The 17,541-nt window shown below is 39.9% G+C and overlaps 2 protein-coding genes across 2 annotated transcripts; both read left to right on the top strand.

The window, feature by feature from the left end:
- Positions 1-2,077: 2,077 nt before the first annotated feature.
- LOC146710060 (transmembrane protein 263) lies at positions 2,078-7,323 on the top strand. The gene is made up of 3 exons (XM_085457305.1): positions 2,078-2,401; positions 5,093-5,183; positions 6,011-7,323. The coding sequence occupies exons 1-3, from the start codon at positions 2,393-2,395 to the stop codon at positions 6,295-6,297; spliced, it is 387 nt and encodes a 128-aa protein (XP_085313431.1). The 5' UTR covers positions 2,078-2,392; the 3' UTR covers positions 6,298-7,323.
- A 2,922-nt stretch (positions 7,324-10,245) lies between these two features.
- Positions 10,246-16,731, top strand: hgh1 (HGH1 cochaperone). Its single transcript, XM_085457303.1, has 10 exons — positions 10,246-10,391; positions 11,564-11,686; positions 11,784-11,922; positions 12,028-12,165; positions 12,279-12,430; positions 13,333-13,433; positions 13,618-13,716; positions 14,937-15,028; positions 15,125-15,247; positions 16,129-16,731. Exons 2-10 carry the CDS (start codon positions 11,577-11,579, stop codon positions 16,348-16,350), a joined length of 1,176 nt encoding a protein of 391 aa, XP_085313429.1. The 5' UTR covers positions 10,246-10,391; positions 11,564-11,576; the 3' UTR covers positions 16,351-16,731.
- The last annotated feature ends 810 nt before the right edge of the window (positions 16,732-17,541 follow it).

The raw sequence follows: 17,541 nt of genomic DNA, 5'->3' as shown, positions 1-17,541 counted from the left end.
CGTTTTTCCACTTCCTATATTCCTTCCTATATATCCACTTCCGGCCCGGTAAGAAGAGTTGCCCCAAATTCCTCCACAACAACTTGAATTTGTTGTCGCTAAAAGTTGTTCTACAGCTGTTGTATTGGTTTTTCACAGAACTGCATAGTTCCCTGTCAAACCTTTATTTTTCACACGACTGTATATATGTGTATATGTCACATAAGTGCCAGGTAAAATAATCATCCATGGAGGTGTGACTGGCAGAAAAACTGCTGGGCTGAGTTTTAATGCTTTGATATTCAGTTCTCCTGTTTTACTCCTGCCAATGAACCCCAAACTACTTTTTCTTCTCCTTTCTTAGTTATCAGTTAAAATTTAATTTTTGTTTCTTATTCTTCTTAATTTTCCGGGGGTTGATATCCTCAATTTAGGCATATTTTTTACTGCTTACTTGGTGCAAATACATCTAATATACCATTATCGTTTATTAAAATGTCTAAAGTTCCCTACTTCCATGTTCCTGCTGTGGTTTTAATTCAACTCGCCAATATTTTCCACGTCTTTAGACAGACTGTTCCACACTTGATATCCCTCACACGGGTCATAAACAATAAACCAATTTGTCGGCTATATTAAAGAAAAATCTTCCATATCTGTTGCCACATCTTTTACATTTTTTATATTGTAGAAATATTGTTTTGGTGTCCTAAATAACATTATTTAGTTTTCTGAATGCATGTTTGCCTTTATTCTGTTACACTAAAAATAACATTTTGATTATTATGATATAAAAATGTATATTTAAAGCATCATATTATTAAACTGAAAACTAACCAATCCTCTGGCTTGTTTATGTGTACAACCCCTACCCATAATGAGCAGGTGCCACCCAATGCCAAACCTCTGGATACGCCCGTGACTGTGTAATTTATTTTGAAAATATTTTTGACTTTTTTTTTTTATTCTGTTTTCAGTAAATAAAGGCTGGTGTCAACATCACTATGTAGCACCTGACCCTTGATATCTGTAGCACCTTTTTATGCCTTCACTTGACCATGTGACCATCTACAATCCTGCACGTGAACTGTTCTGTCAGTTTACATGTGAGTTTTCCTTTGAATCTACATAAAATCCACATTAGCCGCACAGAGGCATTACACAGAAACACAAACAACCAGCAGAGTTGTTGATGCTGGATCCGGAGCTGGATCCGGAGCTGAGCCCGAAACAGCAGTCCAATGTGACTTCCGGTTTTCACAATAAAGGCCCAAACTTTAAAAGAACCCAACACCAGCCAGGGGTGGATAAAATGTTGACATTAAGATCTTTAAACATTACATTTTACATTATTGAAAAGGTCGGAGCTTTACGGGATACAAGTTTCTATAAATTAACGAACAACTGACCTAAACTGGGGGGAAACATCTCATAATCCCCTTCTACGAATTTCACCTAGTTAGTGGAAGTTTTTCAGACTTTATTGTTACTGCGATTCCTTTGTGGCATTTTTTTTTTTTGGTATTCCAAATCTCAGTATAGCTCGGGACGTGCACTTTTCTTCTTGTGTGTAGGATAGGAGGCAAAATACAGAGACGTGTTAACCTGCAGGAGACCCATAATGAAAGCCAGGCTGTCTGTCTTAGAGTGCTGAGTTTCAGAAAGCTGAACAAATAATTTCATCAATGAGAGTGGCCTGGATGGACAGGATTAAAACGAGTACATCAGAGAGACAGCTCAGGTAGAGCAGTTTGGGGGCAAAGTTTGTGAGACAAGGCTGAGATGGTGTGGACATGTGCATATACTGGACATACTGGACAAAGGATGCTGAAAATGGAGAGCAGGCAGGAAGACCACAGAGGAGGTTCGTGCATGTAGTGAAGGAGGACACTCAGATAGGAGAAGAGGAGGGTGCTAGAGGTAGCGTTAGAAGAAGGCAGATGGTACCCAAAGAGAGCAGTCAGAAGAAGAAGAAAAATGAGAAAGAAGTGTAAAAGTGGGGACACCTGCTCACCATTGACCTGCTCCGCCAATAAAATTAGTGCAAGCTTTTATTTTGAAGGTCTGCAAGGGCGGTCCAGCGGGCTGCTGTGTGTGGTTTGACTGTTTTTGTGGCGAAGGCGCCACGTCGGCAGAACCAGCAGGGTGAAAAGAGAGCTGTGCAGCGCTACCTGTAACTGTGTGCGCCAGGAGAAAGTGGAAAGCTGCACACTGATGCGGTAAAGGCTTGAAAACCCAGAGGAAGAAGAAAGAGAAGAAGAAGAGGCAATCAACAGTGAGAGCAGCAGCTTTCACGCACAAGCTGAGAAAAACTAATTAAATTAAAAGATAAAAAACAGCAGGAGAGGAAAAGAACGCTGCTAGATTCTCAAGTTTCTCTGTCAGGTGTGTTCGTGGAGAAGCACTGGGAACAATGGTGAAGGTAAGAAGTCACCAGTATCCTTATTAATGTACAAACGTGTTTGAAAAAAGAGGGGGGAGAGTAAGTGGTTGAACAAAATGCGTTTGAGTTGGGCAGCTTAACCGGATGGAAGCTGGTTGGGGCTCCGTTAGTGATGATGTGGAACTTAACTATTGTAATAAGATATTTTTTTCCTCAGCAGCCTAACTTCCAGGAGAAACGTGTCGTTTTTTCTTCAGTAGCTTTAAAAAGAGGCGTCACGGCTTCCTGCAAATGTTACCCAAGATCTGCTCCACTACTGCCACATGTCAAGTCAGTTAAAAAAAAAAAAGGAAAAGGAAAGCGCACTGGATTTGGTTTTACAGACCGAGCAGAGGGCACATTAATCAAAAACGCATATTAAAATAGTAGCATTCACTTTAAACAAACTGTGTGGTGCACAAGAGGGTAAAAACAGAAGAGCAGGGGGGTGGAGTGAAGTCTAATTTTATTATGAAAGAGTGCTGGATTAGATGCACTATTCACCACTGTGCAGAAGGAGTCGTTGTGTAAAGACGTTAACACCACAGTGACACATGTCCACTATCAGCTGGATCAAGTGCTCCTGGTCAGTGTTGGTGTCACTGGTTAAGTGTTTCTCATACATAAAGCACAAGCTTGTATCAGTGTCTCACCATCAGAAGAGAGAGGAACACAGTGTTCAGTGTTAGGAGCAAATTTAAACTCAAGAATATGTGCACACACAAAAAGACGCAGCTCTTCATAGCATGAGGTTTAGATAGCTCCGAGTATAGCAGATAATTACATGTTGGAGCATGACTCTGAGCCAGTTGGCCAGATGCTGTTTCATCTGATATTCATCTAAGAACGCACAGAATAAAAGTTTATTTCTTTGTTTAAACTGATTAGAAACTGAATCTGTGTTTTGCAGAGTAATCAGCTGGAAGGTTAAACATGACCATCCACACTCTTACTGAATTCCTGTGAGCAAGGCTTCCAGTCTGTTTTACATTTAGGACACAATAAGGGATTTGTTTTTCTTCTCCTAAACTTCACTTATTCAGACAGAAATCAGCATCAGCATTATCTAAGCACCCCTCAGAGAGAATCTAGCCTAACCCCACAGAAAAATCATCTGAATAATAGTAAAAAAAATTCTGTAGTCAAGGTTTAATTCTTTCAGGCTTAATATACATAAAATGAAATGTACAGAAAGGGCAGTAAAATACATAGAAATCTTTAACAACTGCATAACACACATTCATTGTGGAGTCACTCACCACAAAATGACCAGGCAGGAAAAACCCTCAGTACCAGAGCCAGAATAATTCCTTGCATTTGGAAACGTTTTCGTCCACAAAATAAATTTTTGTTTCCTAAAAGAAACTCAAAATTCTTAGATGTTAAATTAATTGTCCAGTGATTTAGAGTTACAGATAAAGTTTGTGAACATAAAACTGAAGGACAGATTTCAGAAAACATGTCTGTAGCTCTTAGACTGGGTCAAGCTCCAGAAAAACTTGATCCTTATGATTTCATTAATGTAACTGGATAGCAGTACCCTCAGGAAATCACCACAGGTGTATTGAAAAGCTGAATTTCATCTCCCCTCAGCCGGTCCTGGCAGGTGGTCATGGTTTCTTCCTGTTTAAAGGGAGTTTTTTCCCCCCACAGCTGTCACAACCTGCTTGCTCTTAGAGGATCGTTGAGTATTTCATATTTGCTTACACAAATTTTTATAAAAGGTCCATTTTGATGGGTAATTTTTTTTGTTATATGTTTTTATTTATCTCAATACTTTTATTTTTTTAATTACATTTATATGCATATATGTGTTTTTACTTTTATGTAACTTTTATTTTAATTAGACGTTACTTATTCCAACAGTCATGATCTAAGAGACATGAGTACTTCATCTTGTTCTGTCATGTTTCTTCATGATGAGTGAAAATAGAGAAACTTGAACCTATAAAGTGTCTCAAGGCGACTGTTATCGCGCTCTTGTGATGTAATAATAAAACTGAAGTAAATTTAATAGGTGTCTTTTTTTAACCAGTTTTTTTTTTTGTTTTTTTTTTGTTATTGTTATGAAAAAATATCAACAATAGCTGCAGGTTTATGTCTCAGGCTTTGTAAAGCTCCCACAGAGCCACACACAACTGATTTATCGCACTGAGGAACACAAAATATGACCAATAACCTGATGTATTTAAAATTCAGTGTCCCTCTTTTTGTTGTGTAAGTACAAAGAGGCAAATTGAATAAAAGTGGCCTAAAAGAATCAGTGGGCATGTTGCAAATGTGACAGTTCAGTGTTATGAGCTTATATTAGTCACACTCCCACAAGAAGTATTATGCTGTGCTCATGACCAAAGTTTAAAACACTGAGGTCAGAATATGTAAGTAATCCCTGTGAGCTAAAAGCTTTGATTTCAGACTGCACTAAACACTCAGTCTGTTTTTTTCTACCCTTGGATCTGAATTACATCATACAGATGCAGGAGTAGAGCTGTCTGACTTCTGTTTTTTGAGCGACAGCCAATCAGAGGAAAGTTTGCTTATATCAATCGGAGCAGGCCGAGTATTAGATAAATAAGGACTCCACTGCGAGTCATGCGGAGCTGCCCGAGCAGGTGATCTGTACGGCTCAGTCTGAGGAGCACTGTGAAGCTCAGAGTAAAGACAAGCCTGGCTTTTTCTTGTGTTTTTCAGAATGTAAACAGTGTTAATGTGGAGCCCCAGCCTGGGACCAGCATGGCTGAATTCGACGAAGCCGAATCCACCAACAGCCAGTCTGCAGAGGGTAAGCGCAGAGCTCCCCGGTGTCTGGAACGCTGGAATATCATCGGGGAATATGGTGCAATCCGTGCTTACATGTTGCCTGCTGCTATTTCAGAAACTGTTGGTTCATCAGGGACAATACAGTTGTTTGTGTAAGGGCGGCTCCAGCTCCAGCTGGCTATTTGTGTCCCAACACTGAGACACTTTGCACCAGTTCAGTCCCCTACTGCCGCTTCCACTCGGCGTTACTGTTGTTAAGAAAGGCACATGGGACTTTCCGAGCAATCCCAGGTGTACTCCTTTTAAAACACCATTAATGTTAATAATAATAATACCAAGAGTTCAAATCAGCTGTTTGTTAATCACACAGCGCTACAGCTACTATAAAATATCAAAGATCGTAGATGAATTGAAGTCAGAAAAACACAACCAGATAACTAGTGAATTTGGTAAACATCTGCTGGATTGACAAGCAAAATATTTTCTCTTTATTTAACTAGTTGGATGTTTTGGTTTATGACCAAATAGCTGAAAAACTGTCTGTAAAGCCATCAACAGAAAGCGAGCTGCTCTGTCCAGCATCGTTTTTAAGAGGCGCCGTCATGTGCTGCCTCCATGTGGTGAAAGATTTTGCTAAACTTTCCCTTTAAATACCACCTCTCAGATCTGCCAGCAGGACTTCGGTGATCCTCTTCTCTGCTTTCGTAAACACATTTTTAGTGTTTCATCCAATGTCTTATAAAAAATTTGGCGGTTCGGCTAATTGTGACCACATGATCGCCAAACTGATAACTTTAATTAATGAAAACAGTCTCAAAATCATCAAGTTGTTTGTGTGATCATTTTCAGATTCTGGGAAAGAGCACGCGGCAGCTCCTCCTGGCATGGTGTGGCGAGTGACCGGTGGCCTCTTCAATGTCACCAAGGGCGTCGTTGGGGCCGCTGTGGGTGGAGTGGCTTGGGTTGGAGGCAAAAGCCTGGAGATCACAAAGTCCGCTGTGACCACAGTGCCCTCGATGGGGGTGGGGCTGGTGAAAGGCGGCGTGTCTGCCGTGGCCGGTGGCGTCTCCACCGTCGGCTCGACGGTAGCCAGTAAAGTGCCGTTCACAGGCAAGAGGAAAGACAAGGCCGAGTGAAGAGGAGGAGAAGGAGGAAGATGATGACGATGAAAATGAAAATGTTTGATGGACTTGCCCCACCTTGAGCCAACAGAGAGGCTCTCAGCTGATCTCTCTCTGCCAATCAGACGCCACAGTGCCTTTCTCGGTTCTCTCGTCAGCACCTATAGATTCAGTAGCGCTACGATATCATGACATCCTTGAATTACCAGCAAGAAAGTCACCAAATCGCTTCATATGATCCTCGTCTGTCCTGGAGTGAGCTTTGTTCGTGGCTCCAGGCGGACTGCATGTACACCGGCACGTGGTGGACTTCATGATAAATACTTTTATCTGTTTACAATCCAGACTGAGGCTGTTCCAGTCCTCTTTCTGCTCTTCACTCTTTCCAATCTTTACAGACATTTGGTGAAATGTTTTCAAGTTCAAATGCTGATTTTTAGTCTTTATTTTGCAATGGTATTGAAGTTGTACTGAAGCCTGTGTGGCATGAAATGTGCGTGTTGAGAAAAATGTTTCAGCGTTGGAAACGCTCTTCAGAGGACAGTCTTGAGCTTTTGCAGCATCTGACCTAAATTCCTTGGAAGAGCCTGAGGCTTTGTTTTCCCCCATCCGCCTGAATCTGCATGTAGAGACACTTCTCTGTAAAGCACCACTGAGGATACAGTCACAACATACCAAGACTGCTCTCTGCTTTTTTTCTTTTCTTTTTTTTCCCACAGCCACGTTAGTGTGAAATGCTGGAGCAGATCTTTTTAAAGAAGGAAACTTTGAGCATGTGATTCATTGATGGTTGCGTAAGAAGAAAAGTAGTGCTTCTTCATGTCTGATTGGTCAAACCGCACCTTTAATAGAAGGTCATCACTGTTTAGTGCAGGTGAAGCTCATTAACATTTATCTGAAATATAAGCATTTCAATGCAACATCTGGAGCAAATGGAAGCTCTTGCTGATGGGTCTGAACTATGTGAATGTCTTATGTGTTCTTTTTTTTTTTTTTTTTTCTCCAGTATAATCAATAAAGTAGTTCATAAGGTCAAACGTGTTTAACATGCTGGCTGGAGTCTGTCCTGCTGCTTCGACATCGCAGAAACGTTGCTGTTCTTACAAAGAAGAGCACAAAAACATAACATCTATTTTGAGCCGCCATTACTTCTCTATTTCTACTCTGGGATTTTTTTTTTTTTTTTTTTACTGTGTTAAATCATCATCAGAAAGTCTCATATCCAGAAATGTTCTGCTGATTAAAGAGGCAGTAAATTTGTGTCTGGAGCCAATGTGGGCTTGATTTTAGTCTCAAGATGGACAAATCCATCTTACTTTTGAATGCATCAGAGTATTCTTCTTCTAAAAATATTTAACTTTGATTCTCAGATTTACTAGTAAGATAATCTGTTTTGCAGAAGAGACTGAGCCAAAGTCTTTAATTGTTCTCACGGTATTCCTAAGGTCATTGGAAACTGAAATAATTGAAGATAATTCAAACAGGAAATCTTGAAAAAATTAAACATTAGTACAACAGGGTGTATGACTCACTTTAACAGAACAGCCCAGACTGGTCCTGACCAGAATACAAAGAAGTGGGAGGCCACAGTGCAACAGAGGAAGAAGTCCGGGCCCGGCGTTCACAAAGCTTCCCAGAACCAATAGCAGCTCCAAGGAAGCAAATTCTAAGAATGCTTTCAGAGGTAATAATGCTTTCTATGAATTTTCCTTTCAAGTTTGGATTAAATTCTGGCACAGATGTGTTATTCACAGGCTCATCTCAGCCTTTAAAAGAGCACTTCAGGTGAAAAGCTGGAGGAGGTGTTTCCAAAGGAAGGAGAGGAAAAACACAGAGCAGGTCTCCCCTCCAAGTGTGGAAGTATAGATTATACACAACTCACGTAATCCTTTAGTCAATGGGTTTAACTTTTAGATCAGGGTTGTTAGAATAATTTTACACTGTGGACCACTTACAGCGCAGTTTTATCTTTAGCTGTCTCGAACATTGAAACTGTTGTTGAACATGAAGGTTTTCAAGTTATTGGGTTTACATAGAGAATGACACACTCAAGCATGCAAACGCTACCAAAAGCACAACCTTCTTGGAGGTAATAACCTATAAAATACACATCCTAATTGTTCCTTTCAGTGTAAAGACTTCAACTACACATTGAATGCATGTCATAAAGTGGCTGATTAAAGGGAAAATTTGAGAGCAGACACTGGACAGAGAAGAAAAAGGGAGAGATAACTAAATTTCAGGTGTTTGGACGAAAAACAAACATGTGAGATGCTGAGCTGCCACGCGTGCAGGAGAAATGTGATGGTCTGAGGAGCTTCGATGCTGGCAAATTAGTAAAACAGATCTTGATCACAAATCGGTCAATTATCGCTCAAAGTGATGGCTCGGCTGGAGAAAGTTTCCTACCTGAACTGGACAACAAGCCAAAGGACACCCCAGAACTGCGCAGGAGCTATTCATGGAAGAAGCTGTCAGCCGGATTTCTGTTACAGTGGCCAGAACAGTCACTGAATTTCAATCCCGCTGAACTATTTACAATCAAAAGGTAATTTTATAGCACTGCTGGCTGACAAACTTAATTCTGCAAACTTTTAACATTTAATTCAGCCATCAAATAGAAATAATAAGTTATAAGTCAGATCATAGAGCCATCTTTTTTTTTTTTTTTACATCCATGGTTAATTTGCAGTTTATTACCAGTGCAAGACTTAAAGTTTAAGTCACGAGTTTAACTCATATTAGAGGTGAAGTGGCTCAACAGAAGGTCAGTGCATGAGATTTTCTTTACACACAGGACAGAAACACAGGTGAGTATTTCATCTGTGTGTCAGTGTTTTCTGAAAGAGCATGCTTACTTCAAAGATCTAAATAATTAATAACACAACTTAATAAATAATCAGCGCTTCTTGTGATAAGTCTTAGATGATATTTAAATGGTTAAAATTCTGTTGTTTTATTCAAAAATTTTATTTCATTAACTGATAGTGGAAACAATACTATAGAAATGAAGTTTTTGTTTTTTGTTTTTTTTTAATAAAGAAAATGATATATAGTTTTCATATATTTTGTACATTTGCAGGTAATGTAGTTGAAAATGTCCTAAACTATTAAGGGTAGGACCCCCTAGACCAGGGATGTCGAACTCCAGGTCTCGAGGGCCGGTGTCCTGCAGGTTTTAGATCTCACTCTGGGTCTACACACCTGAATCAAATGATTAGTTCATTACCAGGCCTCTGGAGAACTTCAAGACATGTTGAGGAGGTAATTTAGACATTTAAATCAGCTGTGTTGCATCAAGGACACATCTAAAACCTGCAGGACACCGGCCCTCGAGGCCTGGAGTTTGACACCTGTGCCCTAGACACTCTGTCAAATTAATGTTCCCACTCCTATCCAAATTAAACATGAACTTTTGCACCTGTTGACTGTTTGATGTTGTTTTTGTAATTTTTCTGCTTTTTTTTTCTATGGATGACATAATTAATAAACTGTTTAAATTATTTTTTTATTTTAAAATTAATTTATAAACCGCTTCGTTACTATTTCATGTCATAGGTTGTGAGATTTTTTTTTCTTTACATAAGAAATAATTAAGGTTCAAGGCAGGCAGGTAGAAACATATGGAGGAACATAAGTGCTAAAATGAAATAAATACTAAATTAGTAATTAAACGTGTCATTAACTAATTACAATTGGAAATTATTATCTAAATATTCCATATTTAAATAAAATTCCATACATTTTTCATGCACAACATTCAAAAAATTATGTATTCATTCCTTTTTTTTTAATCAGACATTTAATTAAATATTTAATCATGTATTTAATGTTGGCACTCGTGGCCCTCCAGTTTCCTGCATGAAGGAATTGAAGTAAAATTTGTGGCAGCTCATGTAGTGAACACCAGGGGGCGGTAAATCCCAGCAGGGGGATTTAAAGCTGCTGAAAACGGTTAGAAGAAGAACAAAGATCGGCTGTGGTGTCCACATGTTCCTGAGCTGTTTCTGTTTATTACACATGACATCTGATGTTAGAGGAATAAAACAAGAAGAGGAACAAAAAGAAGTATAAAGCGACATGAAAGCCTCCTCTTTAGAGAGTTAAAGGTAAGATAAGAGCAAGAGGAGACACGCTGAGGTTTCACAGCATCTGACAAGGCTGTGCTGAAAGGCTCCTGTGTGTACAAAAGACAGTAGACTTTCTAAAGTGTTTAGCGCTGTACTACTCGAAATGTGTCTTATTACTAAGTAATTCCTAACAAATCCATTACCTGAATAATTTTAACTGTTCTAAATGTAAATAAAACAGTGTGCAGTAATTTCCAGAGTTTCAGAAACCCAGATTTAATTCAGCTTTGAACCCAGAGAACAGATCTTTAAACTGGAAAAATGTCCATTTTAAATAAAACTATTATCTCGTTTTGTCGCTGCTGGACTTTCTAGAGAGGATTTTCCTCCCATTGTTGCCTGATTCTAGCTGTTCAATCATCCTGGGTCTGCTTGTCATCATTTTGTGTTTCATGATATGCCATGATTTCATGATAAGCATTGTCTTTGTGAGATGTACAAGCTCTTCTCTGAAAAACATGCCTGTGGTTTTTAAATGTGTATATACCTTTTAGCATTGATGGTGCCTTTCCAGATGTGTCAGCTGCTGGAACTAATGCACTTCCACAGTTTCCTTAGTATTTTGAATGCAGTGTCCATGTTTTTCAAAAAGAAATTTCAAATTTTGATTTGTCTGGCCACAGTTTTCCACTTCTCTTCAGTCACTTTTAAGCTTTGGCTCAGAGAAGACGGCAGTGTTTCTGGATCATGTTCACATATGGTTTCTTCTTTGCATGATGGAGCTTTAACCTACATTTGTGTCTGAAACAATGAGCTGTGTTCACAGATAATAATTTGGAAGTGAACTGGAAGTGTTCCTGAGTCCATGCAGCAATTTTTATGGCAGAATCAGGTCTGTTTTTAATGCAGTGTAGCCTCAGGGCCTGAAGATCACAGTGTTGTGCACAGAGCCTTCTCCAGATTCCTTGAATAGTTGAAAAGATATTATGTGCTGCAGATGATGAGATATTCACAGTCCTTTCAATGTCATACTTAAGAACATTATTTTTGAAATTGAGCCACAGTTAGTAGATGCAGTTTTTGCAGACTGATGATCATCTTTAGTTCTGAGAAACTCTGTCTCTTTAACGTGCTCATTTTTATACCCAATCATGTTACTGACCTGAGTTTAGAGCTGTATGTGTGGTTAAGGTTTTGTTTCTGTTGATCAGACACTGTTTGAAGATGCTGAGTGATTCTGAGGTTGCAGAGCTGCTTTCCTTCCTGACTCCCAGCACACGTCCAGATGTCAAAGGTCAGGCCACTGAGTACATCCTGGGACTGTCTGGAAACAGGTGGGAGGATTATTTAAAGTGACTTCTGCCATAAATGTAGTAAATATGTACATATTTCCATCTTTTTACTTTCTTTTTCCCCTGTGTTTGATGTCAGGGATGGCTGCCGCTTTCTCCACTCTAAACCTGATCTAATTGCTGCCCTGTTTGCCCTGACCTCTGACCCTTCCATTGCCATAGTGAAGGACTGCTACCACATCTTTATCAACCTGTCAGCCGATGAGACTCTTCATCAGGTAGTGGACTCGAGCGCAGCCCTTGAAAACTTTGTGTGTTCACTTTATTTCCTTTTCTAAAACAAACATGTAACGGGCGTTTGCTGGTTGTTGTGTGTCCCTCAGGTTTTGGTGAAAGATGTCAAAGTTGTCCCCGTGTTGTTTAAGAACCTTCTGGACCCCGAGTACCTGTTCTCCGATCAGATCTGCACCATCCTGTCAAATCTGACGCGACACGAGAAAACCTGCAAGATTTTATTCAAGGTGCGTCCAGTCAGAGCGCTTCATTTTAGGACTGAATTCATAATCATTCTAGCTTTACCGTCATGTTAATCTCCTCCTCATGGATAATGAGAGACAAACTGTTTCTGTTTCAGGTGCTGCAGGAGGACGTCGGTATGGCACAGCTTGTTCAGATCTTCTGTACTGAAGGTTACAATAAGAACGCTAAACTGCACTACCTGGGTCCTCTGCTGTCCAACCTGACGCAGCTGCCTGAGGCCAGAAACTACTTGATGGACAAGGACAGGTGACTGACTTCACTGCTGGTCAAGAGCTCAGAGACAGAGTTGGGGAGACTCGATCATACACAGCTTTTTCTCTGAATATTAGCCTTTTAGGTCACTGAAATATCACCCTTTGGAAAACAGTTGACTCGGCTGATATCCTCGTCTCCTCTTTCCTCCATCCTCCTGCCTGTGACACACAAATTGCTCTTGCTGCGTCATCTTGTTTGTATTGACATTCGACTGATTCGACTGGGACATATTGTTAAAATTACACTTTTGTTTCTAAACACGTCTGAGGATGCTTCTCATCAGTTTTATAAATTGATGGTCAGGAAAATGTGCTTAAATATCTTTACATTAAAAGAAAGGAGAACACTTTTTACCAGGTCATCGGGCGTTAGTTGTAGTTCTCTGGCCTGCTTGAGAGACTTCTTTTGCCCATGAGCTAAAATGAGTTAGGCACCCTGCTTTATAACACTGACATGCTCTGTTTTTGGAGAACAAAGCAGGATAATCTGGTTTAAAAGAATAGGTGTGTATGTGTAGATAAGGACCCAGTTTTATTAAAACTGTAAGTACAATTTTTCCACCTACATGTCCAAAAGTAAAATGAAGTCAAGGAGAGCTTCAAGAACCTCCTGCATTGCCCCACAGGGGACTAAATGTTTACAGAAGAGGCGTTCTGACCCGAGAATAACGCTGACCTGGGACAAGCTTTGCTTTCTGATTTGCACTTGTTATACCGACAACATCTTAGATCTTTGAGAGGAGCTTTCACATGCTGAGGCTTGCTGGAAGTTAAATTACTGGCAAAATGTGGTTCATGACTGGAGGTGCATGTTCACAGTCAATTCTCTTAAAATTACACACTGCCATGCTTTGACCCTGCAGCATGCACTAATGATGTTTGGGTGTGTTTCAGGTGTGTAGTCCAGAGGTTGCTGCCCTTCACTCAGTACCAGTCATCTGTGGTGAGGAGGGGCGGAGTCATAGGCACCCTGCGCAACTGTTGCTTTGACCACGGTGAGACACACATTATTGAAGTTTAGGCTAAAGTCACCGTAGATAAAAAGAGTTAATTGGAGCCTCGGCCACATTTTTTACAGTGGAGGTTCAGATTTCTGGTTTAGGGTTAGAGTTTAACCTCAGTGATGTCGCCTCCACAACACCAGATTTGTTATACCTCAAACCTCTGTTCACTCTGCAGCTCATCACGAGTGGTTGCTAAGCGATGCTGTGGATATCCTGCCTTTCCTCCTGCTGCCGCTGGCCGGTCCAGAGGAGCTGACAGAGGAGGAAAATGAAGGTGTGTGTTTATATCAGTAATATCACTTTATATCAGTAATATTTCATATTTCAGTCTGATCTACCTTGTTTCCTCGTTGGCATCAAACTCCAGTTTTATCCAAAATAAATTAACACTGCATAAGAAAGCCACTCTGTCAAACTTGGTTGCATGTTCCATTTCTGTAAACACACAATTTGCAGATTATTTTGACTCAATTACACAACCTGCTATATGAATAAGAATAATACAATTTTTAATTAAGTTTATTTATATAGTTTTTATTAAAACCAGGGATACGGAAAGGTTTTAAATAATAAATGTAAACTTCCTGGGTAAATTATATAGAAAAAGAACAATTAAAAGAAGATACTGACATGCAGGGCAGTGATCCTCTCCACTTTTAGTTTAAAAAATGAGAAGTAACTGGAACATTCACTACTGAAAAAGAGACGCTACCAAAAACATGACGTGAGATTGATATGTGACAAGATGTTTAATTAATTTAATAGCCAAAATGTGAAAATCACTCACTCATGAAGTTGCCAATGTTGTTTATCTGCTAGTGGCACAGGTTTGATATTTTTGTTGCCGTTATTGTTATAACCTGATTACTTCTGCTGCACTCAACACAGTGCTAACACACTGGTGCAAAATACCACACAGCAGCTTCACAGGTGGTTTCTGGTCTGAAACCAGCTCCACACATGCTGATGAAAAAAAGACTCTTTCCTTGCAAAAAGCTAACATCCAGATGGCTCTAAATAAATTGGACTTCACCATGCAGTGCTTAGACTTGACTAAAATGATAAATAAGTGTTGGAAGGATGACCCAGAGACATGAAAGGTAAAAGTTTTACAGTTTACATACTGTGAGTATTCTAGGGTCCCCTTGGGTCCATGGGATGTGAATCTTTTTTTTTGTGTGGGCATCTGCTGTGTGCCATCCTGTGAAGAGACATAACAATGCACCGTGTATCTTGAAGTGGACTTTAATAAATAGCACTACTTATCCTTGGTGTCTGCAACTTTCTGCATTCTCAGCCGTGCATAATCCCTGCATCAGTGAGATTGTCATGATGGTTTAACCCCTCAAGTATGATTAGAGTCTGGGAATATAATGAGCTGAGAGCCACAGACAGCATCATATAATATTGAGAAAGAAGGACTAAGAGACTATTATTTTATTAAATCCATTTACTGCTAGTTGAGACTCTAACAGAACCTAATTTACGGTCCAGGCCTGCCTGTCGACCTGCAGTACCTCCCCGAGGACAAGAAGCGAGAGGAAGACCCAGACATCCGAAAGATGCTCCTGGAAACGCTCTTACTGGTACAAAACCACAAACATTCGGAAACAAACACACGCACACAGATTAGGTAATTATGTTTTTATGTCAAGCTCCTCACTGCTTGTCTCTCTATGTAGCTGACTGCAACTAAAGCCGGCCGGCAGATGCTGAAAGAGAAGAATGTTTATCCAATCATGAGAGAGTTCCACCGCTGGGAGAAGGACGCCCACGTTACAGCGGCCTGTGAGAAACTGGTCCAGGTAGGAAAAATCTAGATGTTTGGTTATTGTCTAAACTGGAAAACTAACACCTGAGGGGCACACTGTGAAGCAAGATTAAAGTGGGCTTAAAGTTGGGGTGTCCTATGTCACAGAGGTGGCTCTCTTTTTACCTAAATAACCACGGTAACTTGTGCTGAACCAAACCCTGTTGGGAGCAGTTTATGATCAGGGTTTTAGTACCTTACTAAATACTGAATGTGTGTGTGTGTGTGTGTGTGTGTGTGTGTGTGTGTGTGTGTGTGTCACAGGAATTTGCATTTATTAATGCAGAAAATGTATAAATGTTGTCATTCGTGATTCTAGTCTGCTGCGACTAACACACCAAGAATAGCTGTCCAGTCAACACAACTGATATGCTTTGATCTTTATTAGCCTACGAGACGGTAACCTTTTGTCTCTTTTGTGAGAGTGCTGATTTTACTTATATTATTTATGTTCTTTATAGACTTTTAATCTGCATTTTATCATCATCTGATTGGAGTAGATGACACTCATAGGGATCATTTTGTGTGGAAGGATGAGCTGTGAATTGCCCATTTTTATTTCAACATGCTCGGAGCCTGAAATAGAAAATTTGGCTTAATAAATACAGCTAATAGTCACATTCGTGATACATGTCAACCCTGGCTGTGTTGAACTTTATAGCTCTCAGAATAACTAAAAGTCAGTAAAAATGTAATAGTAAACATTTATTAATTATAGTTTTGGACTTATGAATAAAAACCAAACCTATTCTATTCTTGTTCCTGTGTTGTTTCAAAGCAGGAAGTCAGTGATGTGCTTTTCTTTATTCATGTCATGTAAGTAAAGGGGGGCCTCGAATGTGAAGGTGTAATGCGATTGTATCTTAACTCACCCAGGTGCTGATAGGAGATGAGCCGGAGGAGGGCATGGAGAACCTGATGGAGGTAGAAATCCCTCAGGATGTGGAGGAGAAACTAAAGGAGGCCGATGCCAAAGAGCAGGAAGAGCTGGAGAAAGAGGAGGAGAAGAGGAAACAAGCAGAAGAGGAGGCCGAGAAAAAGAAGAAGAGTGATTCTGAGCAGACAGACAGAGAACAGGAGAGTGGACTGATAAAGTGAAATCTATTTTAGGCTTTTTGTCATTCAGATAGAAGCACTGCTTTAATGTGGCTGACTCAGGTGTAACAGGAAAGAGATGCTGCGCAGTCACGTGGAGTCGGTGCTGAGGACAGTGGAAGAGAAATTACTCTTTTACCGCATCAGTGAAGCTGATCAGCTTATTTTGCTGATTAAACCACAAAGAACATGAGGGGAAAAAGCTTGAATCTGATCTGACGACAGTACAAGAATCTCTTTAAACATCGAGTCATTTTCATGTGTTTCATGTGTATTAAACTTGATTTATTTTCTCTCTGCTTCATAAAAAGTGATGAGAAGATTGAAAAGAGTGCTCCAAGAAAGGAGACGTGTTCAAATAAATGTACGCCATCATAACTTTTACACTAGAGTGGCTGTTGGTTTTATTGCTAACACTTTGTAAAATTTCTCACAACCACACTATGACATCAAAGACGTTCATCAGTATTTATGAGAAAATTACAGGCTTTGTTTGAAATGACCAGACTTTGAAACAAAGTTCAGTAGGTAGGACCTGGACAGTGAATTTATTTATAAGGATGGAGTTCCTGTGGCCCCATCCAGCCCCAAAGAACCACATGGGCCTGCCTTCCTGTGTGGCCTGCACCAGCAGGCAAGGCCAAAGGGACTTGGGCCATCATTGATTGACCGGTGGTCAGAGGTGGAGGCCCTGGCAGTCCAATCCTGTGCTGCCAAAACTGGCAATTTAAACGCTTTAACAAAATGATTTTATTGCTTTTATTTGCACATAAAGTCACACCGTTAAAGTAAATGACAGTCTGTTGAAATGCGGCTGCTTCACTTCCTGTTGTAATACAAATCCAACAGACATGTTTATAACCTTTTTATTCTGGTTTCCTCTTTATTTATTCATAAGAAAAAGTCTTTATAAAAAGATCTATTCATCCTCACTAGCTTGAGATAAACAGCCATTTCCCCTCAGAGGCTTTTCTTTTTTTTAATGTTAATGAATGACCAGCAGAGGGTGTCAGAACACGTACAGCAGGGGTGTCAAACTCAAATGCACAGTGGGCCAAAATTCAAATCTGGAACAAAGTCGCGGGCTAACATTAATATTTATTGAAAAAAAAATCTTCCTCCAGATATAAGAATGAATCTTTTCTTATAGACTCGAACACGTTTTGCTGAAAAACTGAATATGGAACAAGCAAA

The sequence above is a fragment of the Copadichromis virginalis genome, linkage group LG5 (assembly GCF_057382275.1).
Source record: "Copadichromis virginalis isolate Kocher_CV1m ecotype Utaka linkage group LG5, C_Virginalis_male_GT1.1, whole genome shotgun sequence".
NCBI classification, from domain to species: domain Eukaryota; kingdom Metazoa; phylum Chordata; class Actinopteri; order Cichliformes; family Cichlidae; genus Copadichromis; species Copadichromis virginalis.
This window is presented reverse-complemented; position numbering and strand designations above follow the sequence as displayed.